Below are 20,580 nucleotides of genomic sequence, written 5' to 3' on the forward strand. Positions count from 1 at the left end.
ATGGAGAAGGGCCACCGAGGGAGACCTCACTTCTAGAAAAGCCCCCCATCCTTTGTGTCCACTGAAAGCTTCCGTGGTGGGTCTGACTGCATTAAGAACCACCTGGGAGGTTGGTAAAGCGCAGCTCTGGGCATTTCCTGAGATGACTGGCGGGAGGGCCAGCATACTGAGTCGGGAGGGCTGCCCCCGTGGGGCCTAGCAGGACGAAGCGTGGAAGAGGGAAGCTAGCGCACATTTGGCTATCCTCGAGCGAGTGCTTCTGTTGCGATGGACATTATCAGCCTCCAGCCTCTTTCGCCTTTGAGCATCAGGGTGGACCCACATTCTCCAGGGGGTTCCCGGGCCTGTGGCCTCAGACTGGAGCTGCAGCTTTGTCCTTCTCGGTCTGAGCAGCTGAGGGGTCCCCAACTCTCCTGTCTGCAGGTCACTATAGTGGGGCTATTCAGCCTCAGGCCAAGCCGTCTCGTCCACTAAATGTCCTCTTATAGTTTTATAAGCACATTCCATGGGTCTGTTGGTTCCTCTGGAAAATGCTGCCTAACCCAGGCTTTTCCCCCTAACCATCTCCAGATCTTACATGAGACCCACACCGAGGACTGTGGGAAGACACAGCTGGACATGGAGCAAGTTGTACCAGGATGGCTTCTAGGGGGACAGAGCAGAGCTGAAGGGTTAATTAACAGTGTGCCCAATGTGCAGGCAGGCAGGGCCACTTGGAAAGGACAAGGCCCAGAGACCCAGAGCTGAGCCTCTTCCCTGGCCCCCGCTGTCCTTCCTTCTAGTTTGTGTTTCCATCTTCATGCCATCCATACCTGACCCCACCTTCCAACTACCAGGAAACTGTGATCACTCCCACTCCCAGAAGCGATCTGAAAAGCCTTCCCCATGTCCTCGGGCAGCAAACCTTCAGGAAGCTTGTCCCTCTGTCCCACCCAAGTACCACCATTCTGGCCTGCACTCCTGTCTGAGGACTTGGAGCCTCTGAACAAGCCACCCAGGCTCTCTGGAAAACAGCTTGGAACCTCACACTGCAGTTCCGTCTCCTTAGTAAACATCGAGGGAGTCAGGCCTGAGCCCTGGACACAGTAGGAGTCAGAGGACCCTGCCTGGAGCCCACCATGAGATAGGGGTATACTAGGCAGTGCCATGCCCAGCAGCGTGATGTCTGCCAAGCTGGTAGTGCCAAGGTGGCCCCAATGTACTGACTCTGGAGCACTAAGGCCTATGAGCTTCATTTGCTGGGGTGGACAAGGCTGGGGAACAGTTTAAGAAAGGTGGGCTCTCCACAGGGGGTTGTACCAGGGTCTCTAGTACAGGAGATCTCAGAAATGTGAACACTAAAATTAGTATGGCCTAGAAGGTGGCTCAGTCACTAATGTGCTTATCACACAGGATGAGAATCCAAGATCGTACATGAAAAAAAGAAAAAGCCAAGCGTCTGAGTTACTTTACTATTTTTGAGCTAAAGATACCATGACCGAGGCAACTTAGAAAAGACCGTATTTAATTTGGGGCTCAAGATTCCAGGGAGTAACAGCATCCATGACCATCATGGCAGCAGGAAGGCAAGGCAGTAGCCGAGACAACAACCAAAGGCAGAAAGTGCTCATTGGATGCGGCATGGGCTTCCGAAACCTCAAAGCCCACCCCCAGTGACACACCTCCTCCAACCCTTCCCAGACAGTTCCACCAACTGGTGACCAAGCATGCAAATACATGAGCCCTGTGGGGACCGTTCTCATTCAAACCTCCACACCAGGCAGGGTGGCTTGTAGACAGAACAGTCAGATCCTTGTAGAGGAATTTTAATCCAGCAACGTGGCTGCTCTGGCTGGAATCCAGACACAGCTTCAGTACGCACCTTTAATTTCATACAATGAAGGTAAAGTTAGTTTGCAGAAGGAAGCATCAAGGTTGGAGTTCATTGTGAGTTGAGGGCAGGTCAGCAGAGGCAGTTGAAGCCAGAGAACGAGAAGGAGCCAGAAGATTAGAACAAACTGCTAGAGTTAGTTTGAGGCCAAGCAGAGCAAGTTAGTCAGAAGCTGCGGGAAACCAGTTTGAGTCAGTCAGCTTAGAGAGAAGTTCCTGAGTTGAACCAGCCATCCAGAGTTCAGAAAGAGCTAGAAAGGGTGAGCTTATTCAGCAATAAGTCTCAGAAGCTGAAAACATTCTAGGCCTAGATTAGATTGTACCGAGACTAGAAGCTTCCAGGACTAGGCCTAGGGTAGCAGACAGAGCAGTGATCCCCTGAGAGGACAATTACTTCCAGAGAATAAAAGTTACTTTAACAGATCCTTGGGGCTTCCTGGGTTCCAGCCCAGCCCATCAGCTAGTTCCAGGCCCAGAAGAGTCTACGCCTTACTGTCACCCTGTTGTTCTGAGAAACAACACCTATTGTTGTTCTCTGGCCTCCACACACATGTACACACACATGTATACATGTACACATGTTCACCTGCACATGCATTTGCACTCACACAGAGAACACACACACAGAGACACACACACAGACACACACACAAAGCACAACTTTACATTGCCCTGATGGTTTAGAAGCACGTGAATTTATAGCGGTTGGCATTTATTGAGCACCAGTTGTGTGCATTTTTTACCTTATTACCGTATATCATGGACTCTCGTTAAGTTATGGACAATCTCTGTCTCTCTCTCCCCTAACCACAGCTCTCTCTGGCCAGAGCTGACCAGCATGCCCGATACAACCTGGAAGACTCCTCCTTGCAATTGCAAACCCAGGCCCCACCACACCCCATACCCAGGCCCAAAACAACCTTGACTCATAACCTCACTTTTGTCTCGTGCCTTTATGTCCTAGGACTCCTGGCAAGCAGCCTAGATTAACACAGTGGGGGGGGGGGGTCCCCTACACACACCCCGGAACAAGGAGCTCCCTTTGTTCCATAGACTTATTCTCTTGCAGGCCCCTGTCATGCTATCTGTGGGGGCTTTCACTTTTGAGGAAGCGCCTCTTAAGGCCCAAAAGCTCCCTCTCTCCATCCAGGGCTCCATCATGGCTGTCTATGGCAACCACCTTCCTTCCTACGAATCCTGTAACACCTTCCATTTCTTCAGCCCTTAAACATCAACGTCTGTGCCTTTGACTCCCATCTCAGAGATGAGCAAGTGTAGACTCAAGGAAAAGTCATCCCAAGGTCACCCACCACGGAGAGAATGAATGCCCGGATTGAGACCACCGGCCCTTCCTCGGGGAACCTCTGAAGTCAAGAAGGGACATTGATTTCACCTAAGGGAAGTTTATTCAAAAGCAACAGTGAGAACCCCACGATGCCTATCTGCCCATTAGAACCCAGGAGCGCCCCCCCGTCTGTGCTTCCCAGGAACTGAAAAGGAAACACAGAAACACAAGACGGCTGGGGAACATGTTGAACCACACACACTGCTGCTGGCCTCACAGCCACTAGCCACGAGCAGACTGCAAGGCGTGGGCCACAAACTGCAGGTGCTCACTGTGACCACCAGATGGCAGCGGTGGGCTTATAAATCAGACCATCCTTGAAGCCCCAGAGGCCACCTTGGATGGTTTCTTCTGTGACTGGGTAGTTAGCTCCCAGCCAGTGAAACAGCTCATGAGGGAAGAGTGCAGTATGGGTATTTTCAAGAGCTAAATGGGTTTAAAAAAAAAAAAATAGCTAGACTGCAGAGAATGGCAGAAGAACACCAATAGCGTGGCCAGAGGGTGGGGAGAGGTTGGGAGGGGGGAGGAGCCTGCTGCTGAGGCCAGTGGGCGGGGCTAGCTCTTCCTCATGGTGTAGCCCTGGATCATGCTATTGAAGTAAGCTGAAGTGTTGCGCTCCGGGTAGAAAAGGATCATGTAACACTTGGGGCCAAAGTATCCCAAGCTGATGGCCAGGAAGTTGAGCACATTGACAAGGATGTCCATGATGGTGACCAGCACCCCATCGTGGACAGTCATGAAGGTGCAGAGGGAGATGGTGGAGGTAAAGGAGAAGGTCATGCAGAGAGTGATGAACTTGGCCTCGTTGTAGTTGGTGGGCAGTTCCTTGCCCATGTAAGCGAAGCTGAAGCCCAGCACGGACAGCAGCAAGTTCACGCTGGTGTTGAACAGCAGCCCGTTGCGGTAGTTGGGGTGGCAAGAAAGGATCATAATGTTGGGGTCGTCGGGGTCTGTCCGGGCAGTGGGGTTGATGGTAGTGGCCAGCATGTTGCCCGCCACCAGGGTCACCTTGATGGCCGTCACTAAGACCACAAAGACGTAGGGCCCGTGGTAACGCATCCAGAAGCCATAGGCACGAGGCAGACGTCTGGCCATCTTGAAGACACACACGATCTGGAAGGAGCGCACAGTGATGCAGGAGAGGCAGATGGAGAAGCAGACGGTGAAGAAGGCCTGGCGGCAGAAGCAGGAGAAGGTCGTGGGGGCCCCCACGTACACGGGCATCATCCCGAACACCAGCAGCAGCGTCACCAGCATGAGGAAGCACATGGGCCCACCAGCTGAGCGCACTATGGGTGTCTGGAAATGCCTCCAGAAGATGAAGAGAATGGCCAAGGTGCTGAGGAAGCCCAACACGGCCAGCATGGCCACCACGATGGTGGGCACCTCGTGCCATTCCAGAAAGACCAGCCGCCGCTTGAAGCAGGTGATGTCATTCTTGTTGGACCACATGGAACCCGGGCAGGGCAGACAGTTGAACTCATCTGTGAGAGCACACAGCAACTCCTGTCAGTGGGACCCACCCGGGAGCCCCTGTGTCCTTGGGCCTGGGCCCTGAGGCGGACAGAGGCTACAGGAATTCCTCCTGCCATGGTGGATCCAAGCCACCCCCATGCCTCACAGATGGACAGGGTCCAAAGCGGGTAAGTTAACAAATAATGATTCAAACCCAAGGCCTCGCTGCCAAGATATTGTCCCCTTATTGGAACCTCCTTCAGATAGCATGTGTGTGTGTGTGTGTGTGTGCACATGCACAGACCAAAGGACATCAATATTATTCCTCAAATGCTATCTTTCTTTTCTTTCTTTCTGTCTTTCTTTTCTGTCTGTCTTTTTTTCTTTCTTTCTTTCTTTCTTTCTTTCTTTCTTTCTTTCTCTCTCTCTCTCTTTTTCCCTCCCTCCCTCCCTCTGTTCCTCCCTTCCTTCCTTTCTTATTGAGACTTCGTCTCTCACCTGCCTGGAACTCAACAAGTCCCCTAAACTGGCAGGCCATGAGCCCTAAGGATCTGCGTGTCTCAGCCTCCCCAGCGCTGAATCCCAGTGAATGCCACGGTGCCTGGCTCTATTTCGCATGGATGCTGGAGATCAAACCCCGTCCTCATATTTGCAAGGTAAGCCCCTTAGCAACCATGTTTTCCCAGCCCCGGAGTAAGCCCTGGGGTTCAGGTGCCATGGCAGGTACCAGAGATGGAGAGCCCTGGAGAGCAGTAAAACCTGGCCCCTGTCCGAAGGCCACTGGCAGCTGTGACAGATAGGCTGGCAGAAGCTTTCCACAGGCCTGACCAGCACTTAGTCAGGGCCCTTCATGCTGCAGGGCACACAGCAAGTGTTTTTATTCAGAAGTGAAATCGCCAATTAATTTTCCATCAATGAGGCCGTGAGAAGGCTTTTCACTCAACCCTGAGCTGTGTAAGACACTAATGTGGGTTTAAACACTGGAGTCAGTGATCTAGAAAGAGAGTGTCTTTCAAGCAAGAATTCAGTCAATGGGGACTGGGGGCGGGGGGGTGTGGCTCAGTGGGTAGCCTGCTTGGCACACAGCATGAGGACTGATCCCGAAGTACCACACAGAAATCTGCACTGGGGATTTTTCTTCATCGGGAACCATAAGAGGCACCAGGTCTGGTCTCTGGCCTTTGGTTACTTGCCTCCTCTGGGAAGGCCGCAGAGACCCTGACAAAGTGAAGGGACCCCTGAGAACTCCAGGGCAGGGTGGGGGCGCTGAGCCATGAACAGGGAACATGACAAAGGGCATGACGAAGGGCAGAGTGGGTGCGAACCGTACCTGCAGTGTGGTTGAGGTAGGTGCCCGGCTGGCAGTCTACGCACTCGAAGCAGCAGGGGTGGAGGCCCACAGGCTTTTTCATCTGCCCGGGCTGGCAGCTCTTAGAACACGTGGACAAAGGGATCTGGAAGGAGGAAGGCAAGAGACCCTGAGCCCTCTTTCCCTGCACTCTGGGACGTCCCTGCTTTCCCCCCAACTCCTAACAAGATACTTTTCCAGAGAAGATGGTCTAGCCCTGCCTGAACTGCTGTTAGCCCTGGGTCTCTGCAGGACTCTCAGTTTTGCCTGTCTGTGGCCCAATCCATTCCACCATCCTCTGGTAAAAGCACCCAAGGGTGAAGACAGAGACAAGGTCCATTTGCCTGGCTCTGTTTTACGTGGATTCTGGGGCATCAAACCCATGTCTTTGTATTTGCAAGGTAAGCCCTTTACGAACCGTGTCTCCCCAGCCCCATTGAGAATCAGACACTATGGCAGGTACCAGAGACAGAGAGCCTTGATGGTGCCAGAAGCTATCTCTTCACAAAGAGGACATCATACCCAAAGAAAAGCCTGATCTTGGTGGGGAAGGATTGGAAGATATCAAGAGATCCTGGAGCCATTCTTGCCTGAGCCGTCACCATTTATTCCTTACCTTGCTTCCCTGTCATCTATAGCTAAGACTCCTGGCTGGAATGACCTTCTGGAGAGCAGGGGTCTGGGGTATGAGCTAGAACACAAGGGCAGTACCCATGTCCATTGTCTCTACTGCAGAAGAGCCCAGCACAAAGGTCATCAAGCATGGGATGGATGGATGAACTCCACACAGAGGAAAGAGTAGGAGTGAGGAGGATGAAGAAGAGGATGAGGAAGATGGAACATCCCATCCTGGTGAGGGAGCCACGCATGGATAGGGCTTGGAAGAGGGAGGAGACAGTAAAATGTCTCAGGCAGCCACAGCTCTGGGGTCTGTGGGCAGCTATATCCTAGAGATATTGTTTTTTGTGACCAAGGAGAACAGAAGAAGGGCCCAGGGCACAGACCAGGGAGCCACAGAAGGACCCTTCGACTCCCGAGACCATCTCTCTTTGCCTCTCTCAAGTCTAAAGTCTCTGCCTTCATGCTCTCCCCCTCCCCACCTGTGACACACCCAAGGCTTCCTTGTACCTGGCCGTCAGATGACATTTCTAAGTCATCGCTACCTAGCACTTCATGGAAAACTGTAAAAGCAAACATCTACGGGCTTGATATGATACCTCAGCTGGTAAAGGTGCCTGCAGCCAAGCCTGATGACCTGGGTTCAATCCCCAGAGCCCACGTAAAGGGGAGGGGGGAGAAATGACCTTACCAAGTTGTTCTTTAACCCTCATTTGTGCATGCTCACATATACATCATATACACACAGACAAACAGAAACACTCATCATCATCATCATCACCACCATCACCATCATCATCTATTCAAAAGAATTAAACATCTAATCCACAACTGGGTTCCCTGTGCCTTACAGGGACTTTTCTCACAGGAAGATGAGAATGCAGCGTGTAGTGTAGGTACGCGGGCCTCGGCACGGACACACACATGTCCATTCTCCGAAGCCATGAGCCACCACACATTGCCACGTCTTCTCTCCCACCTCTGAACTCAAGATCTCCTGAGGAACCAGATCAGCCTCGCACGCCTGAGGCCTCATAATGCTTTTTAGTCACTCATCCATCCACTCGCACAAGGATGGTGGCTTCCCACAAAAGCTTGAGGCTCTAAATGCCATCCCCAGCACCCATGTCAGGAGCCAGGTGTGGCAGCCCGTGCCTGTGATGCCACTGTTGGGTAGCTTGAGACTAGAGGATTCCCAGGGCTTGTGCCCAGACAACTTAACTAAGTTGGCAAGTCCTAGGTCCCAGGCAGAGACCCTGTCTAAAAGAAAGAAAGAAAAAAAAAAAAAAAGCTAGGTGGTTTCAGAGGTTAATCTCTGGCCTCCACATGTGCATACACACACATGCACCTGCACACACATGTATGCACGCCTGAGTGTGTGCGCACACACATGCACACACGCACGCACACACACATATGCATACACACACAGATGTCAGATGCTTTTGTACAGCAATAAAGCCGGTGATGCAGAGCCCTGCTATAATGAGTTTAGTATTTTCAAGAATAAGATGGACAGTTATAAATGCCTTCAAGAGCTGGGCACGGAGGCACACACCTGTAATCCCAGCACTCAGGGAGGCAGAGGCAGGAGGATCCCTGTGAGTTAGAGGCCAGTCTGGTCTACAAAGTGAGTCCAGGACAGCCAAGGCTACATAAAGAGATCCTGTCTTAAAAAAAAAAAACAAAAATAAATAAATACATACGTATGTACATACATACATACATACAAATGCCATGAAGAACGCTAACACAGAAGTGCAGCAGAGGAGAGCCGGGGATGTCCGGCTCCACCTTGACTGTGGAGAGCCTGGAGCCCTCACAGTGAGAAGCAAGCTGGGAATCCGTGTCTCAAATGCCCAGAGAACTGCACCGGGGGGCCCAGCCCAGCTGGGAGTGTGTTGAGCATCCAGGAGCACGAAGAGCAATCCCCTTTACTGGTAGCAGAAATCAGCCCTGGAGAGAGCAACTAGTAGGACAACTTACCGAGTGAATGAATGAATGAATGAATGAATGAATGAGGTTGAATTTTGACTCACTCAGCTTAAGAAATAAAACTATAAACATAGAAAATGAGAGGTGGAATCTCCAGAGAAACCCAGAGATATTACAAGAGCCCCCCTGAAAAAGGGGACATGAAGGACACGCAGGCCTCTGGCACAGCAACCACGTGTTTAAGTACTTGTATATGTGAGTATGACCACATATGCCGCTAACAAGAGAGATTCAAAATACATAAGGCAAGAAGAGGACAGGCGATGTCGCTCAGTCAGCAGAGTGACTGCCCAGTGCACAAGAAGCTGGGTTTGAACTCCACACTCCATAACCAAGGGTGGTAGGGCCAGCTGGTTCCTCTGAGGTCCTCCCACCAGTGAATGAGAAGGGCACAGAAGGAGGAGGTTTGGGTTCTGACAAGAAGCTGGGCGGGGCATGCAGGGCAGACTGCAGGGCACCTGAGGACAGCCCTGTGCCTCTGTCGTGGGGATAAGGTCCAGATACAATTAGGCAGCTGAGGGTCATGGACCCCAGCATGGAGGTTTACCATATACCCAGGTGGTCACCCAGGCAACCACATGCCAGTGAAGGGGAGGGACCCCAGAATGAAAGCGGAAGGGAGGGATGGTCACCGTCTACCCACCAAATGCCCCTTTTGCACAGAATAGCCTGATAATCTAAAGGCCCTGTGGCCCTCTGGACTCAAGCAGGACCACCTCATGCAGCATCACTGGCCAGCGCCTCGCCTCAGCCAGCAGGCCGTGCCGTTCACTCTCTGCCATGCGTGGGACCTGGAAATCCAAGGGCTCAGTCCTCCTTAGTACTCCTGTGGCCGCCAGGGGATGGGATCCCACCAACCCAGGCTGCCCATTCATCTCCCCTGGGACACAGCTCTAAGGCAGGTCCTCGGAAGGTAACAGGAGGAGGGCGGTCCAGTGGGTCACAGCAGTGTCTGGCTCGAGGACATCCCCTTGGACTGGCTTTCCCTCTTCCCTGCTGCATGTCTTCCCATCTCGCAGTTCTGGTACTTGGGGCCATGTCTGTAATAATCTATCACTCACAACCCTTGCCTCAAGCTCTGCATTTCAGTGGGAACTTAGACTGGGTTAGACCTTTTAGGTCTTAACGCCTATGACCTAAATATGTGACCTGACTCCGTTATAGGGTCGTTGCATGTATAATTAAAGAAAAGAAGGGTCCCTTATCTGAGAAAACTGGTGTTCTCACACAGAGGAGGCATTTGGCCACTGACATAACCACAAAGAGACTCTCAGGTAAAGACGACAATGATCAGAGCAAAGCATTAATGAGCCAGGAAGAGCCAGGGAGTGCCAACAAACACCAGGAGGGAAGCCACCCAGGTTCCTGGCCTCTGTGGGGACCAGCCTTCCCTCTCCCTCTGCCGCCAGAACCTGAGCTCGAGAAAACAGAAAAAGGCACCAATCTGATTCACTCCACAAATTCAACACTGACTGACCAGCTACAGCTGGAAAACTATGTAGAGAAAGCCTCTACCACAGACAAGCTGTGTGGTCTTAAGGGTATTATTACACAACCTCTCTGTGCCTTTGCCATTCTAGTCCATACAATGGGGAGAGAACATCAGCCTCAGTCCCTGTGGTAGGTAACTCGATGACACTTGGAATCCATGGACATGCACCCCTGGGTATGTCTGAAAGGCGTTTCTCGAACATTTGAGCGGAGGATGCGGGTGGAGTGTCCCATATGCTGTGGTTCTGGCCTGAGTGGAAAGGAGAAGGTGAGCTGAGCACCAGCATCCATCTCTCTGTCTTCCTGCCTATGGGTGTGTGGGATCAGCCGCCTCAGGCTCCTGTTGCCATCCCCACCATGACGGACTGTACCCTCAAACCCCAAGCAGGAAAGCACCCTTCATTCCTTAAGTGGCTTCTTATCAGTTATTTGGTGGCAGCAGCAAGGACCAAGCCCAGTGCCATCACCTCAGGCTGATACCGGAGCCATCTGTGCCTCAGTGCAGGGCTGTGAGCAGAGGCCTCCGGTCCCCCATCTCCTGGAGCCAGGGCTCCGTAAACTCCACAGTTCTCAGCTGACAGAGAAGGACGCGACCTCAGGCCCTGCACCCCAGACGGAGACCCCGCTGGCTATCGCGGACGCATCTCCAGGGCCCCTCCTTGACAGGCCCCCCAGGCACCGCCACCCTCCAACCTCCAAGCTGACCGTGTTGTTGGGGGTGTCCCAGGACACGTCATTGATGTAGGTCAGCCTCTTCTCGATGGGGGAGTAGGAGGCAATGCTTTGGAAGGGATTTTGGCTCAGGTCCCACTGCCACTGGATGATGTCCAAGAGCAACGGCATGTCCCCTTGTTGGTCAAAGAAGAGCCGGTTGCCCAGGAGGGTGAAATTGACGTGCCAAATCTCCCTGAGTAGCTGGAGGGGTCAGAAGGAAGGGGAGCAGAGCTGGCGTCAGAGACGGGACCGGACATGTGAGAATCTACACCCCGGCCCCGGCACCAGCCTCAACACCTGTCATATGGGAGCGTCCACAGGGGGTTACTCTGAAACCTGATGGGCCCAGGGCTAGGTCTCAGCCCTGACACTCTGTGAGGCTTGAGCCCTGTCGCTCAACCTCTCTCTGGGCTCCAGTTTCTTTTCCGCCAAATGGAAGCAAGAGGATCCTGTGTTCTGGGCTCTGGATCCACATTAGGGACTTAGAGTGGGTGCTGGAGAGATGGCTCAGCAGTTAAGAGCACTGAGTGCTCTTCCAAGGGCCTGGGTTCAAGTCCCAGCACCCACATTACTGCTCACAACCCCCTGTAGCTCCAGTGCCAGGAGATCCAGCGCCCCCTTCTGGCCTCCACGGGCACTGCACACATGTGGTTCACAAACATTACACGTGGGCAAACACTCCAATACCACAGCCGTTGGCTGGCACTGCCCATTCACCCTGTCCTTCCTGCCTCCCCACACCGGAGGATCAGCTCCCTCCGAGGCCATCTCCCCAAATGGGTGCTAGCTAGAACACGCTTCTAACAGAGGAGCCTGGGGGCTGAACTGCAGTCCCAGCTCTGCCCTTAGCTGGCTTTGTGACTGTGCCCCCCTGCTGTGCCTCAGTATCCCCACTGCCATGTGAAAGATCAACCATGAGCACATGACAATCACCGCAGCACCCCTCTGAACAATGACATGGGCTACCAAGGCCTCAGTCCAAACCCAGCCGGCAGCCAGATGCCTTTCAAGGAAGTGCACTTTTCCAAACGTAAGTGCTTAAGCAGCGGGACTAGGTTCTGGGGACGTGGGGTGGTGACACATGGCTGAAATAGGACAAAGTTGTATTGTTGTGTGTGTGTAGCATATTACAGAGGATTCATGCCTATGCGCCCACACAGAGCCCAGGGAGGACAACAGGTGTCCTGTTCTGTCGCTTTCCACCTCCTTTTCCTCTCTTGAGACTGACTCTGTTGCTGAACCTGGAGCTCAGTTGGCAGCTAGCAACCCCAGAGACCCTCCCATCTCTACCACCTCGAGCACTGGGTTTCTGGGCACACACAGCCAAGTCCAGCTTCTTACGTGGGTGCTGGGGATTTGAACCCAGACCATGTACTCACTGGGCATCTGGAGATAGGGGGCGTTTTCTGGCCTCCCGGACCCTGAGCTCGGCGATGGTGGAGTCAGTTCTCTGTGAATTTAGGCCCTCACCTGCCATGGGTAGACGGTCTCCTTGGCGCAGCGGCCCCGGCTGCAGCGCAGGAATCTGTGCAGGGCGTGGGCCACAGCGTAGACTGCCGAGTACACGCTGTAGACCACACGCTCCCCCGAAAGCATGAGGACGTTGCTGTAGGACTCGGTCATGTTCAAGCAGGCGTCACAGTCCTGGTTGCAGGTAGCCTTCAGGTTGGACTTGTTGGGCATGGGGTGCCCTGGCTTGGCACGGCGCACCCGGAACTCGCTGAAGCCGGGGATGAACACCCTCTGGGTGGTGACGCCCAGGAACGTGCCTGTGTGGCGCAGCTCTGTGAGCTTGTGCAGGACCGGGTCGATGGCCCAGGACTCGGAGGCGATCCACACCACGCCCGTGATGTTGCGGCGCAGTACCTCGAGGAAGAAGTTGTGCAGGGTCAGCTCTGGTGAGAACACCACCACGACGCGCGCCGTGGACCGCCACAGCTTGTCCAGGATGTTGTCCAGCTGGGCCTGTTCCTCAGACCCCATGGCCTGACCGGGTTCCGGTCTGGGCAGAATCTCCTGGAAGGCGATGCAGATGTCACCCGTGCTGCCCACACGCTGGCTCAGTAGGTGGCTGTTCTCCCGGCCATAGCTGTCATTGCTCACCAGCACCACAATCCAGTTCCAGCGGAAGTGAAGCATCAGCTGCACCATGGCCTCGATGTGATGGTTGGCGCTCGGCACCGTGCGCAGAACGGCGGGGAAGCTCCGCTTGTCCTTCAGCTTGTCAGAGATGGCGCTGTATGTGATCTGCCAGAGAGAGGTGTTAGAGAAGGGGATCCGCCCGAGAGGGTTACCCTGGTGACATTTGAGGACACATACATGCCTAGGACTATGTTTGCGCTGTCATCATCATGGTCACGTTGGTAGAGTGAGATCCTACTCTGTGCCATGCCTCGGCTGGGTGACCCACATCAATCTCATCACCTCCAGCCCCTGACAGGGCACCTATTGCATTCCAGGACTGCTGGAGCTACACAGGTCTCAAAAGGTGGAAAAAGAAGGAAAGGAAGGAAGGAAGACAGGAAGGAAGGAAGGAAGATGGAAAGGAAGATGGGAAGGAAGGAAGATAGGAAGGAAAGAAGGAAGGAAGAATGGAAGGAAGGAAGGAAGGAAGGAAGGAAGGAAGGAAGGAAGAATGGAAGGATGGAAGGAAGGAAGGAAGAATGGAAGGATGGAAGGAAGAATGGAAGGATGGAAGGAAGGAAGAATGGAAGGAAGGATGGAAGGAAGGAAGGAAGGAAAGAAGAATGGAAGGAAAGAAGAATGGAAGGAAGGAAGGAAGGAAGGAAGGAAGGAAGGAAGGAAGGAAGGAAGGAAGGGAAAGAAAAAAGAAATAGTTGTTCCATGTATAAATGGATAAACTCAGTCCTAGACCAGACATTGCACATATTTTGCACCTACTATGTGTCTGACCCCACTCTGGGTACTTCATAAGGTGAGAGCCGCAGCAGCCATTCTGATAACCTTGCCAGCCTACTGTGTGCCAATCTGATCCTTAATTACTATCCAACACATGTGCTGGGCTGAGCACCTTCACCCACGTGGCTGCTGACAAATTAACAGCGGCCAGGGCCTCACGAGATGGCTGAGGAGGTAAACGCACTTGCTGCCAAGACCGGGGATGAGTTCGGTCTTCCAAGAGCCGCCGGGTGGAAGGAGAGGACCGACTCCCGCAGACCCTTCTCTGACCTGTGCCCTGACACCTGTGCGTATTCTCTCCCACCCAGCAAGTGACAACATCATTCCAGTAACTCAAAGGATGCCAGGAGGGGCGGGGGACGACTTTAATCCCAGCACCTCGGTGGCAGAGGCAGGTGGAGCTCTGTGAGTTCCAAGTGCCAGCCTGGTCTACAGAGTGAGTTCCAAGCCAGCCAGGGCTACACAGAGAGACCCTGTGTCTTACCCCACCCCTACTCCACCCCCTCCCAAATTTAAGATAATAGCAATCAGACGGTTAGAACTTTTGGGTGTGTGTGCACATACATGTGTATGTATGAACATGTGCGTGTGTAGGTTCACGTGTACATGTGTGGACGTGTGCACAATCCTCAATTCCTCAATCCTCTCTACCTTGTTTTTGGAGATAAGCCTCTCATTGTACCTGGAAGTCGCCAGTTTGGCAAGGCTGGCTGAGCAGCAAGCTCAGGGAACACCCCTGTCTCCACCCAGCCCCCGCCCCGACTGCTGGTCCTGGCTGTTTATGTGGGTGCTGGAGAGCCAAACTCAGGTTCCCAGGCCTGCATGACAGGCCTTATGGACTGAGCCATCGCTCCAGGCTCTCGTGACCCTCCTCCTATTATGAGTCAGGCCCTGGGCTAGGTGACTGAGCAAGCTGATAGTGCATGCTCTTTAGTCCTCATTCCTAAGAAAGACGCATTTTGTGGTGACGTCAGCCTTGCAGACCACCCCTTCTGTGTGCTGGCAACTCCTGCAGCACTCCACACTTCAACCCACAGACAGTCCTAGGACGGAGCTTCATCCGCCCACTTTCCAAATGGGGAAACTGAGGCTCAGAATGGCGAAGAGATTTACTAGAGGTGTCCCAGTAAGGCAGCCCTAAGCCTAAACTGCTGTCCGCTCCTGCTCATGTTCCTGCCATGGCTGACAGGGAAGAAGAGCATCCTGCCCTGGGACAAGCTGCCCCCTGCCCCTCCCAGCCACGTCTCCCAGGCATCACCTGCGGAATGAGGAAATAGGAGAGGAGGCTGGACACGGTGATGGTGGACTCAGAGTTGTCCGGGCCAATGACGGCCACCACGTGGGGCATATACTGGCTGTAGTCTTTGAGGAGGGGCAGGAAGTAATCCTTCTGCGCCAGGAAGTAGAGCGCAGGGTGGATATTGTTGGTGAGGTAGCATACATCCACCATCTCGTAGCCCAGCAGCACGCCCGGAAGCAGGGTGCTGCAGTTGTTGATCTCCTCCACAGCGAAGCGCATGGCCTGCATGAGGTTGTAGCCCAACACCTTCATGTCGTACCTGCGGGGCCACATGCTGTGAGGGGGAGGTCCACAGGGAGGCCAGGAGTAGGGCAAACCATTATTCCCCAGGTGAGAAAATTTGACAAGGAAACTCTGGGAAATTCTGGCATTTACCACATCCTTGCCACCACTGTCACACTGTGGTCCCTATGATCCCTAGCATTGTCCCCCATACCTACAACGGTCTCCTCCTTCACTGCCATCTCCACTGTCACCATCACCTCCCGCTATCCCAGGACCACCACTGCCATCGCTGTGACCATATCTTTGTGATCATCACTGACAACAATGACATCACCATCACCGCCATCACGACCACTTCAGCATTATCATCACCACTACCACCGCCACCACTACTACAGCCACCATCACTGCCATATACCATCACTACCACTATCAACACCGACATTATAACTATCATCACAGTCACTGTCACCACCAATACCATCAACATCCACACCACCACCATTAAAACAACTAACACAGTAACCATCATCACTACCACCATCACGCCCACCAACCTCATCACCACCGTCATTATGACTATGACAACCACCACCACCATCACCCCTATGCCCATTTTAACTACCCCCATTCTTGCTGCAGTCGACATGGTTACTGCCATCACCATGTCTCTGCCACTGGCACTGTCTATCATTACAGACCTCGTCATCATTATCACAGGCACCAGAAGACCTAGGACCATGCTTGGTACCCCATCACCGGCCTCCAGTCCACATGTCATCTCCCTCACTGTCATCTAAGTGGTGAATTCTCACAGTCAACACTCAGCCTTTCCTAGCCCTCTTCCCCACCTCCCAGTGCTCCCCATCCCGCTGAGCAGGATGGCTCCCCTGTGCGATGAGTCTCTAAATGGTGCTGTCATCCCAGATAACAGAGGTGCTCACAGAGGGGAAAGGAGGACTTCCCAAGCCTGGGAGCACTCCCTGTCTCCCCAGACACATCCTTGGAAACTGCAAAGCTCCAATGTCGAAGCCCGATGCCCAAACACCACCTTCTGCCTGGCAAGGCAGAGCCTGGTGTCCAGACAAGGCTTTGACATGGTCTTACTGTGGGGTGGGGGAGGGGGGTTGGGTGTCCTCCATTCGCCCAAGTGGTTGAGGATGACTTTGAGGATGGCTCACCTTGTGAGCTTAAACTTCCTGTCTTTCCAGGGGTGTGACACAGGGACAAACCAGGTCTCTGGGTTACAAACACAACTTCTTACAATTTCAACAGATTGGGCAGAGGGCTGGGGGCACCAGGGACTATCAGGCTGGATTGAGGATTGCGGAGGGTGGCAATGAACAGGATGCATTCTGGGCCCTGGCTGGCCTCCTCAGGACTGGGCTTACCCCGGCTCTGCCTCCTGGCTCCCTCCCATCACCACGTACAGCTTCATATGGGGACTCACTCATTGCACTTGGGCACCTGCAGGTAGTTGAGATGGGAGACGCTCTTGGCGTTGGCATGGAGGGAAAAGAGACCACCCAGGAGGTAGTCCCCAGCCAGGTGGAAGTCAGAGTTTTCTACCAGCTCAGCTGGCTTAGTCAGAGCACGCAGCAGGAGAAACAGCAAGTGAAGTGTCCTTGCCCGGGGCCCCATGGCAGCGAAGTAATAGCTTTCAAAGATGCCCCTGCCTTGCTGTGTAGCTGATCACCCCACACTGGGGCATTTGCACAGACATTTACATAGTGACAATCCTGCCTGAGGACAGGTGGCAGCCTCCAGGCTCCGGGAAGGAACAGACGCCAAAGCAGGATGCAGTTGTGGGGCCCAGTGGGGCCTGCATGGCTTGGGAGGCATCTTCACAAGGTGGCCACAGCCAGCCTTCTGCCTGAGCACATAACTGTGTGGCCACTGGCTATGAAGGTGACAGTCGGCCGTGGTGGGCATAGGGAAAGCAGAGGGGTTGACCATGGGCACAGTGAGCCCAGCCTGGTCCACTGGTTTGATGTCTCCCTTGGCACACAAGAGAAAAAAAAATAGGCCTACCAGCAGCTGGCATGCAGTCCAGAGCTGCCCCATGAACCCAGGGAGAGAGGGGGCTGGAATAGCCCAAGCTCCTTTGTCCCCCACCTTCCACACCGTGCCCTTGTGACCAGTTCCGGTCTCTCCACCTGTGCTCCTGGACACCCTGGGCTCTGGGCTGGCTTAGGACGCAGAGGGTGGGCCTCTGCAAGGCAGGGCCCCGAGCCAGTCTCGCTTGTTCAGACCCTGGGCAGGGAGTGCTGGGGAGGTGTGCACTGGTTCCCCCCTTCATTCAGCTTCACCCAGCGTTAGATGACATGTCAGGAATGGCTGGGTATGCCGCAGGGCTGGCATCCCAACACTCAAGAGGTGGCACCTTGGCTCTACTGGGTGCTGGCCTCTGTTAACTCAACACAAGCTAGAGTCAACTGGGAAGAGCAAGCTCAACTGAAGAGCTGCTTCCCCCACACTGGCCCTCGGGCAGACTCTAGAGGCCTTGTCTTTTTGACTGGGAGGCTCAGCGGGGGTCCTGGATGGTATGAGGTAGCAAAGCAAGCACATGGGTAACAAGCTAGTCAAGCAGTACCACTCTGTGACTTCTGGGTTTCTGCCCTAACTCCCCTCCAAGAGCTATAACCTACAAGCTGAAAAGGATTGTTGCTTTTGCTCAGTGTTTTATCACAGCAGTAGAAAGGAAGTGACGACAGGGAGCTTGAGGCCAGCCTGGGCTACCTGAGACCCTGTCTCAATAAAAAAAAAAAAAAAAAAAAAAACCTAAAAATCAAAACAAACAAACATCTGGAGAGCTAGGGCTAGAGAGTTGGCTCAGAGGTTAAGAGCAGCCCCGGTTGCTCTTCCAAAGGTCTTGAGTTCAATTCCCAGCAACCACATGGTGGCTCACAACCATCTATAAGGAGATCTGGTGCCCTCTTCTGGCATGTAAGCTTACATGTAGACAAAACACTGTATATATAATAACTTTCTTAAAAATTTAAAAAATCTGAGGAGGTAATGAGTAGAGTACTGAGGCTTTCGCAGACTTGGGGTGCTTTCTGGATAAGAGCAATACTCCCCACCAAATTGGTGTCCGTCCCCTCTATATCTAAGAGCCCCCCCCCATCTCACATCTATGAAAGGAAAGTAAAATTGCCCCGCTGTCCTGACGGGCTGCCTTGGTCTAGAAAAATTGGGTCCCCACCCCCACTGGGTGTACACCCTCCAAGGTGGTAGATATTGAGGCTGAATGATCCTTATTCATCATGCCCCCCACTCTGCAAGCTGACACCCCAGAACTTTGCTTCTTAAGGTTTCACCTGGTCCCCAGCTACTGAGAAGCGTCAGACTTGAGGTTGGAGAGTCAGGGCTGAGACTCCCACCACCAGCCAGCCCGGAACAAGAAGCTCCAGTTGTGTCCCATGGCTCAGCATCCAGAGACATGTGCTGAAGCTCAGGCCACCATTTCCTGCTGTACTGGTCTCCTGTCACCCACCTGTCCCTTCAGTGTCCTCATCAGGGAAATGAGTGGACCAAGATAACACTTTTTGAGATGCTATGAAGGGTGAAGTAATTTTTTTCTCTTTACACTTCATTTATTGTGTGAGCACTAGCACACATGCATGCATGTGCCGGGGTATGGGATGGAGGTCGGAGGACAAGCTGCAGGACTGGGTTCTTGTCATCTATCATGTCGGTCCCAGGAATAAAACTCAGGTCATGAGGCTTGGTGGCAAGTGCCTTTACCCTCTGGGTCATCTTGCCAGCCCAAGGCTAAATTTTCTAACGCCCTTAATTCAGTGTCAGACACAGAGCCTTGCTCTAGGCCAGCCTGGCTTAGAATCTGAACACACTGGGGTGACAGTGACACTGGGCTGATACATGAACTAAGGAAACAAAGCCACGAGTGGGTGAGGACGGCAGATGTGTGCCCTGCCGTTTCCTCTGCCCCATCCTGCTGAGGCTCCGGGTCGCCCAGTGTCCAGGAGGCGGCAGATGGCCCCTCATTTCCTTAGAACACATGCCTGAGTGGCAGTGCGTGCAGCGGCGGCAACAGGGACATCCGGCCAGTCAAATGGTTCCTGCTCAGGCTCAGGGCTGTGGCTGGGCCCCTGGCCACAGCAGGGAAATGAAGGGGCTCTGTGGGTGACCGCGGACATGGGGACTGACGGTGATGACCATGCAAAGGAGCCTCAGGAACCCAACCAGGGAGCATGTCTCTGAGGGCCAGCAGCCTCAAGCCCAGGGGAACCATGGCTTTGAGTCCTCTCCTTGCCAGTTAAAAAAAGAGACATCGTGGGAAGGTCATATAGTGACAGTGACAGAGGAGCCCAGAAGCCACTGACCTTATGGAGCAGACAAGAATACAGGCTACAGGCACCCAGACTTGGGTTCAAATCTGTCTTCCATCATCCCCACCTCAGACCCCCACTGACCCTGCCACAGAATCCAAATGATGTCCTGGCAAGGTCACCGGAAGAGAGCAGCTCCCAGAGGGCTGGGGGCGTGGCTCAGTAATTTTCTGTCATATCCAGGCTCCATCAGGAGGACCGTAAAAGCTACTGGGTATGCCCCTGGGTGGCTGACACCGTCCATTCACAAACAAAAGAGCTATAAATGCCATCCTTCGCTTCTTTGAGCCGCAGCCAGGGCACCCATGTTACTACTGCCTAAAGGGAGCCACTGTGGCCAATCAGCTTGAGCCCAGAGCTTTGTCCATGGCCACAGCCCCCCTTCCTTCCTGAAGCGAGTGGTGGCTGTTCCGAGGGCCACTTGAGTGCGCCTCCCCAAGGTGGCACACCATTGGGTGCGAGCACAGCAGTGCAGCAGACAGGTCCCGGTCCACATCCCACTCTCCTGGGAAGTGCCACGTCAGCTCTGCCTCAGTTTCCCCAGCTGTCTAAAATTAACGGGGCCGAGGGTAAGGAGAGGCAGAGTCCTTGACATGTGTATTAGCCAAGGTTCTCCAGGGACACAGAATCCACAGAATGCAGAAAGGGAAAGATGTGGGTATGAACAGAGGTGCAGAGAGAGGGTGGGAAGGACAGAAAGCCAGGAAGGAGTACCTTCGGGAGGCAGTGTGCTGGCAAATTTCTCACCGGAGTGGCCTCATCCTCTGTTCAACTTAAACATTCAACAATCAGACAAGGACCACTCACACTATTAAAATAATCCGTTTTTTGTTTGTTTGTTTTTAAGACAGGGTTTCCCTGTGTAGCCCTGGCTGTCCTGGAACTCACTCTTTAGACCATGCTGAACTCAAACTCAGAGATCGGCCTGCCTCTGCCTCTCTAGTTCTGG

General features: G+C 53.4%; 1 protein-coding gene across 1 annotated transcript; it reads right to left on the reverse strand.

The window, feature by feature from the left end:
• Positions 1–1,507: 1,507 nt before the first annotated feature.
• Positions 1,508–17,551, reverse strand: Tas1r2 (taste 1 receptor member 2). The gene is made up of 6 exons (XM_021631302.2): positions 16,730–17,551; positions 15,013–15,313; positions 12,306–13,082; positions 10,827–11,036; positions 6,000–6,123; positions 1,508–4,698 (listed from the first exon to the last, which is right to left on the reverse strand). Exons 1-6 carry the CDS (start codon positions 16,918–16,920, stop codon positions 3,770–3,772), a joined length of 2,532 nt encoding a protein of 843 aa, XP_021486977.1. The 5' UTR covers positions 16,921–17,551; the 3' UTR covers positions 1,508–3,769.
• Positions 17,552–20,580: the final 3,029 nt, after the last annotated feature.

The sequence above is a fragment of the Meriones unguiculatus genome, chromosome 3 (genome assembly GCF_030254825.1).
Source record: "Meriones unguiculatus strain TT.TT164.6M chromosome 3, Bangor_MerUng_6.1, whole genome shotgun sequence".
In the NCBI taxonomy this organism is placed as follows: domain Eukaryota; kingdom Metazoa; phylum Chordata; class Mammalia; order Rodentia; family Muridae; genus Meriones; species Meriones unguiculatus.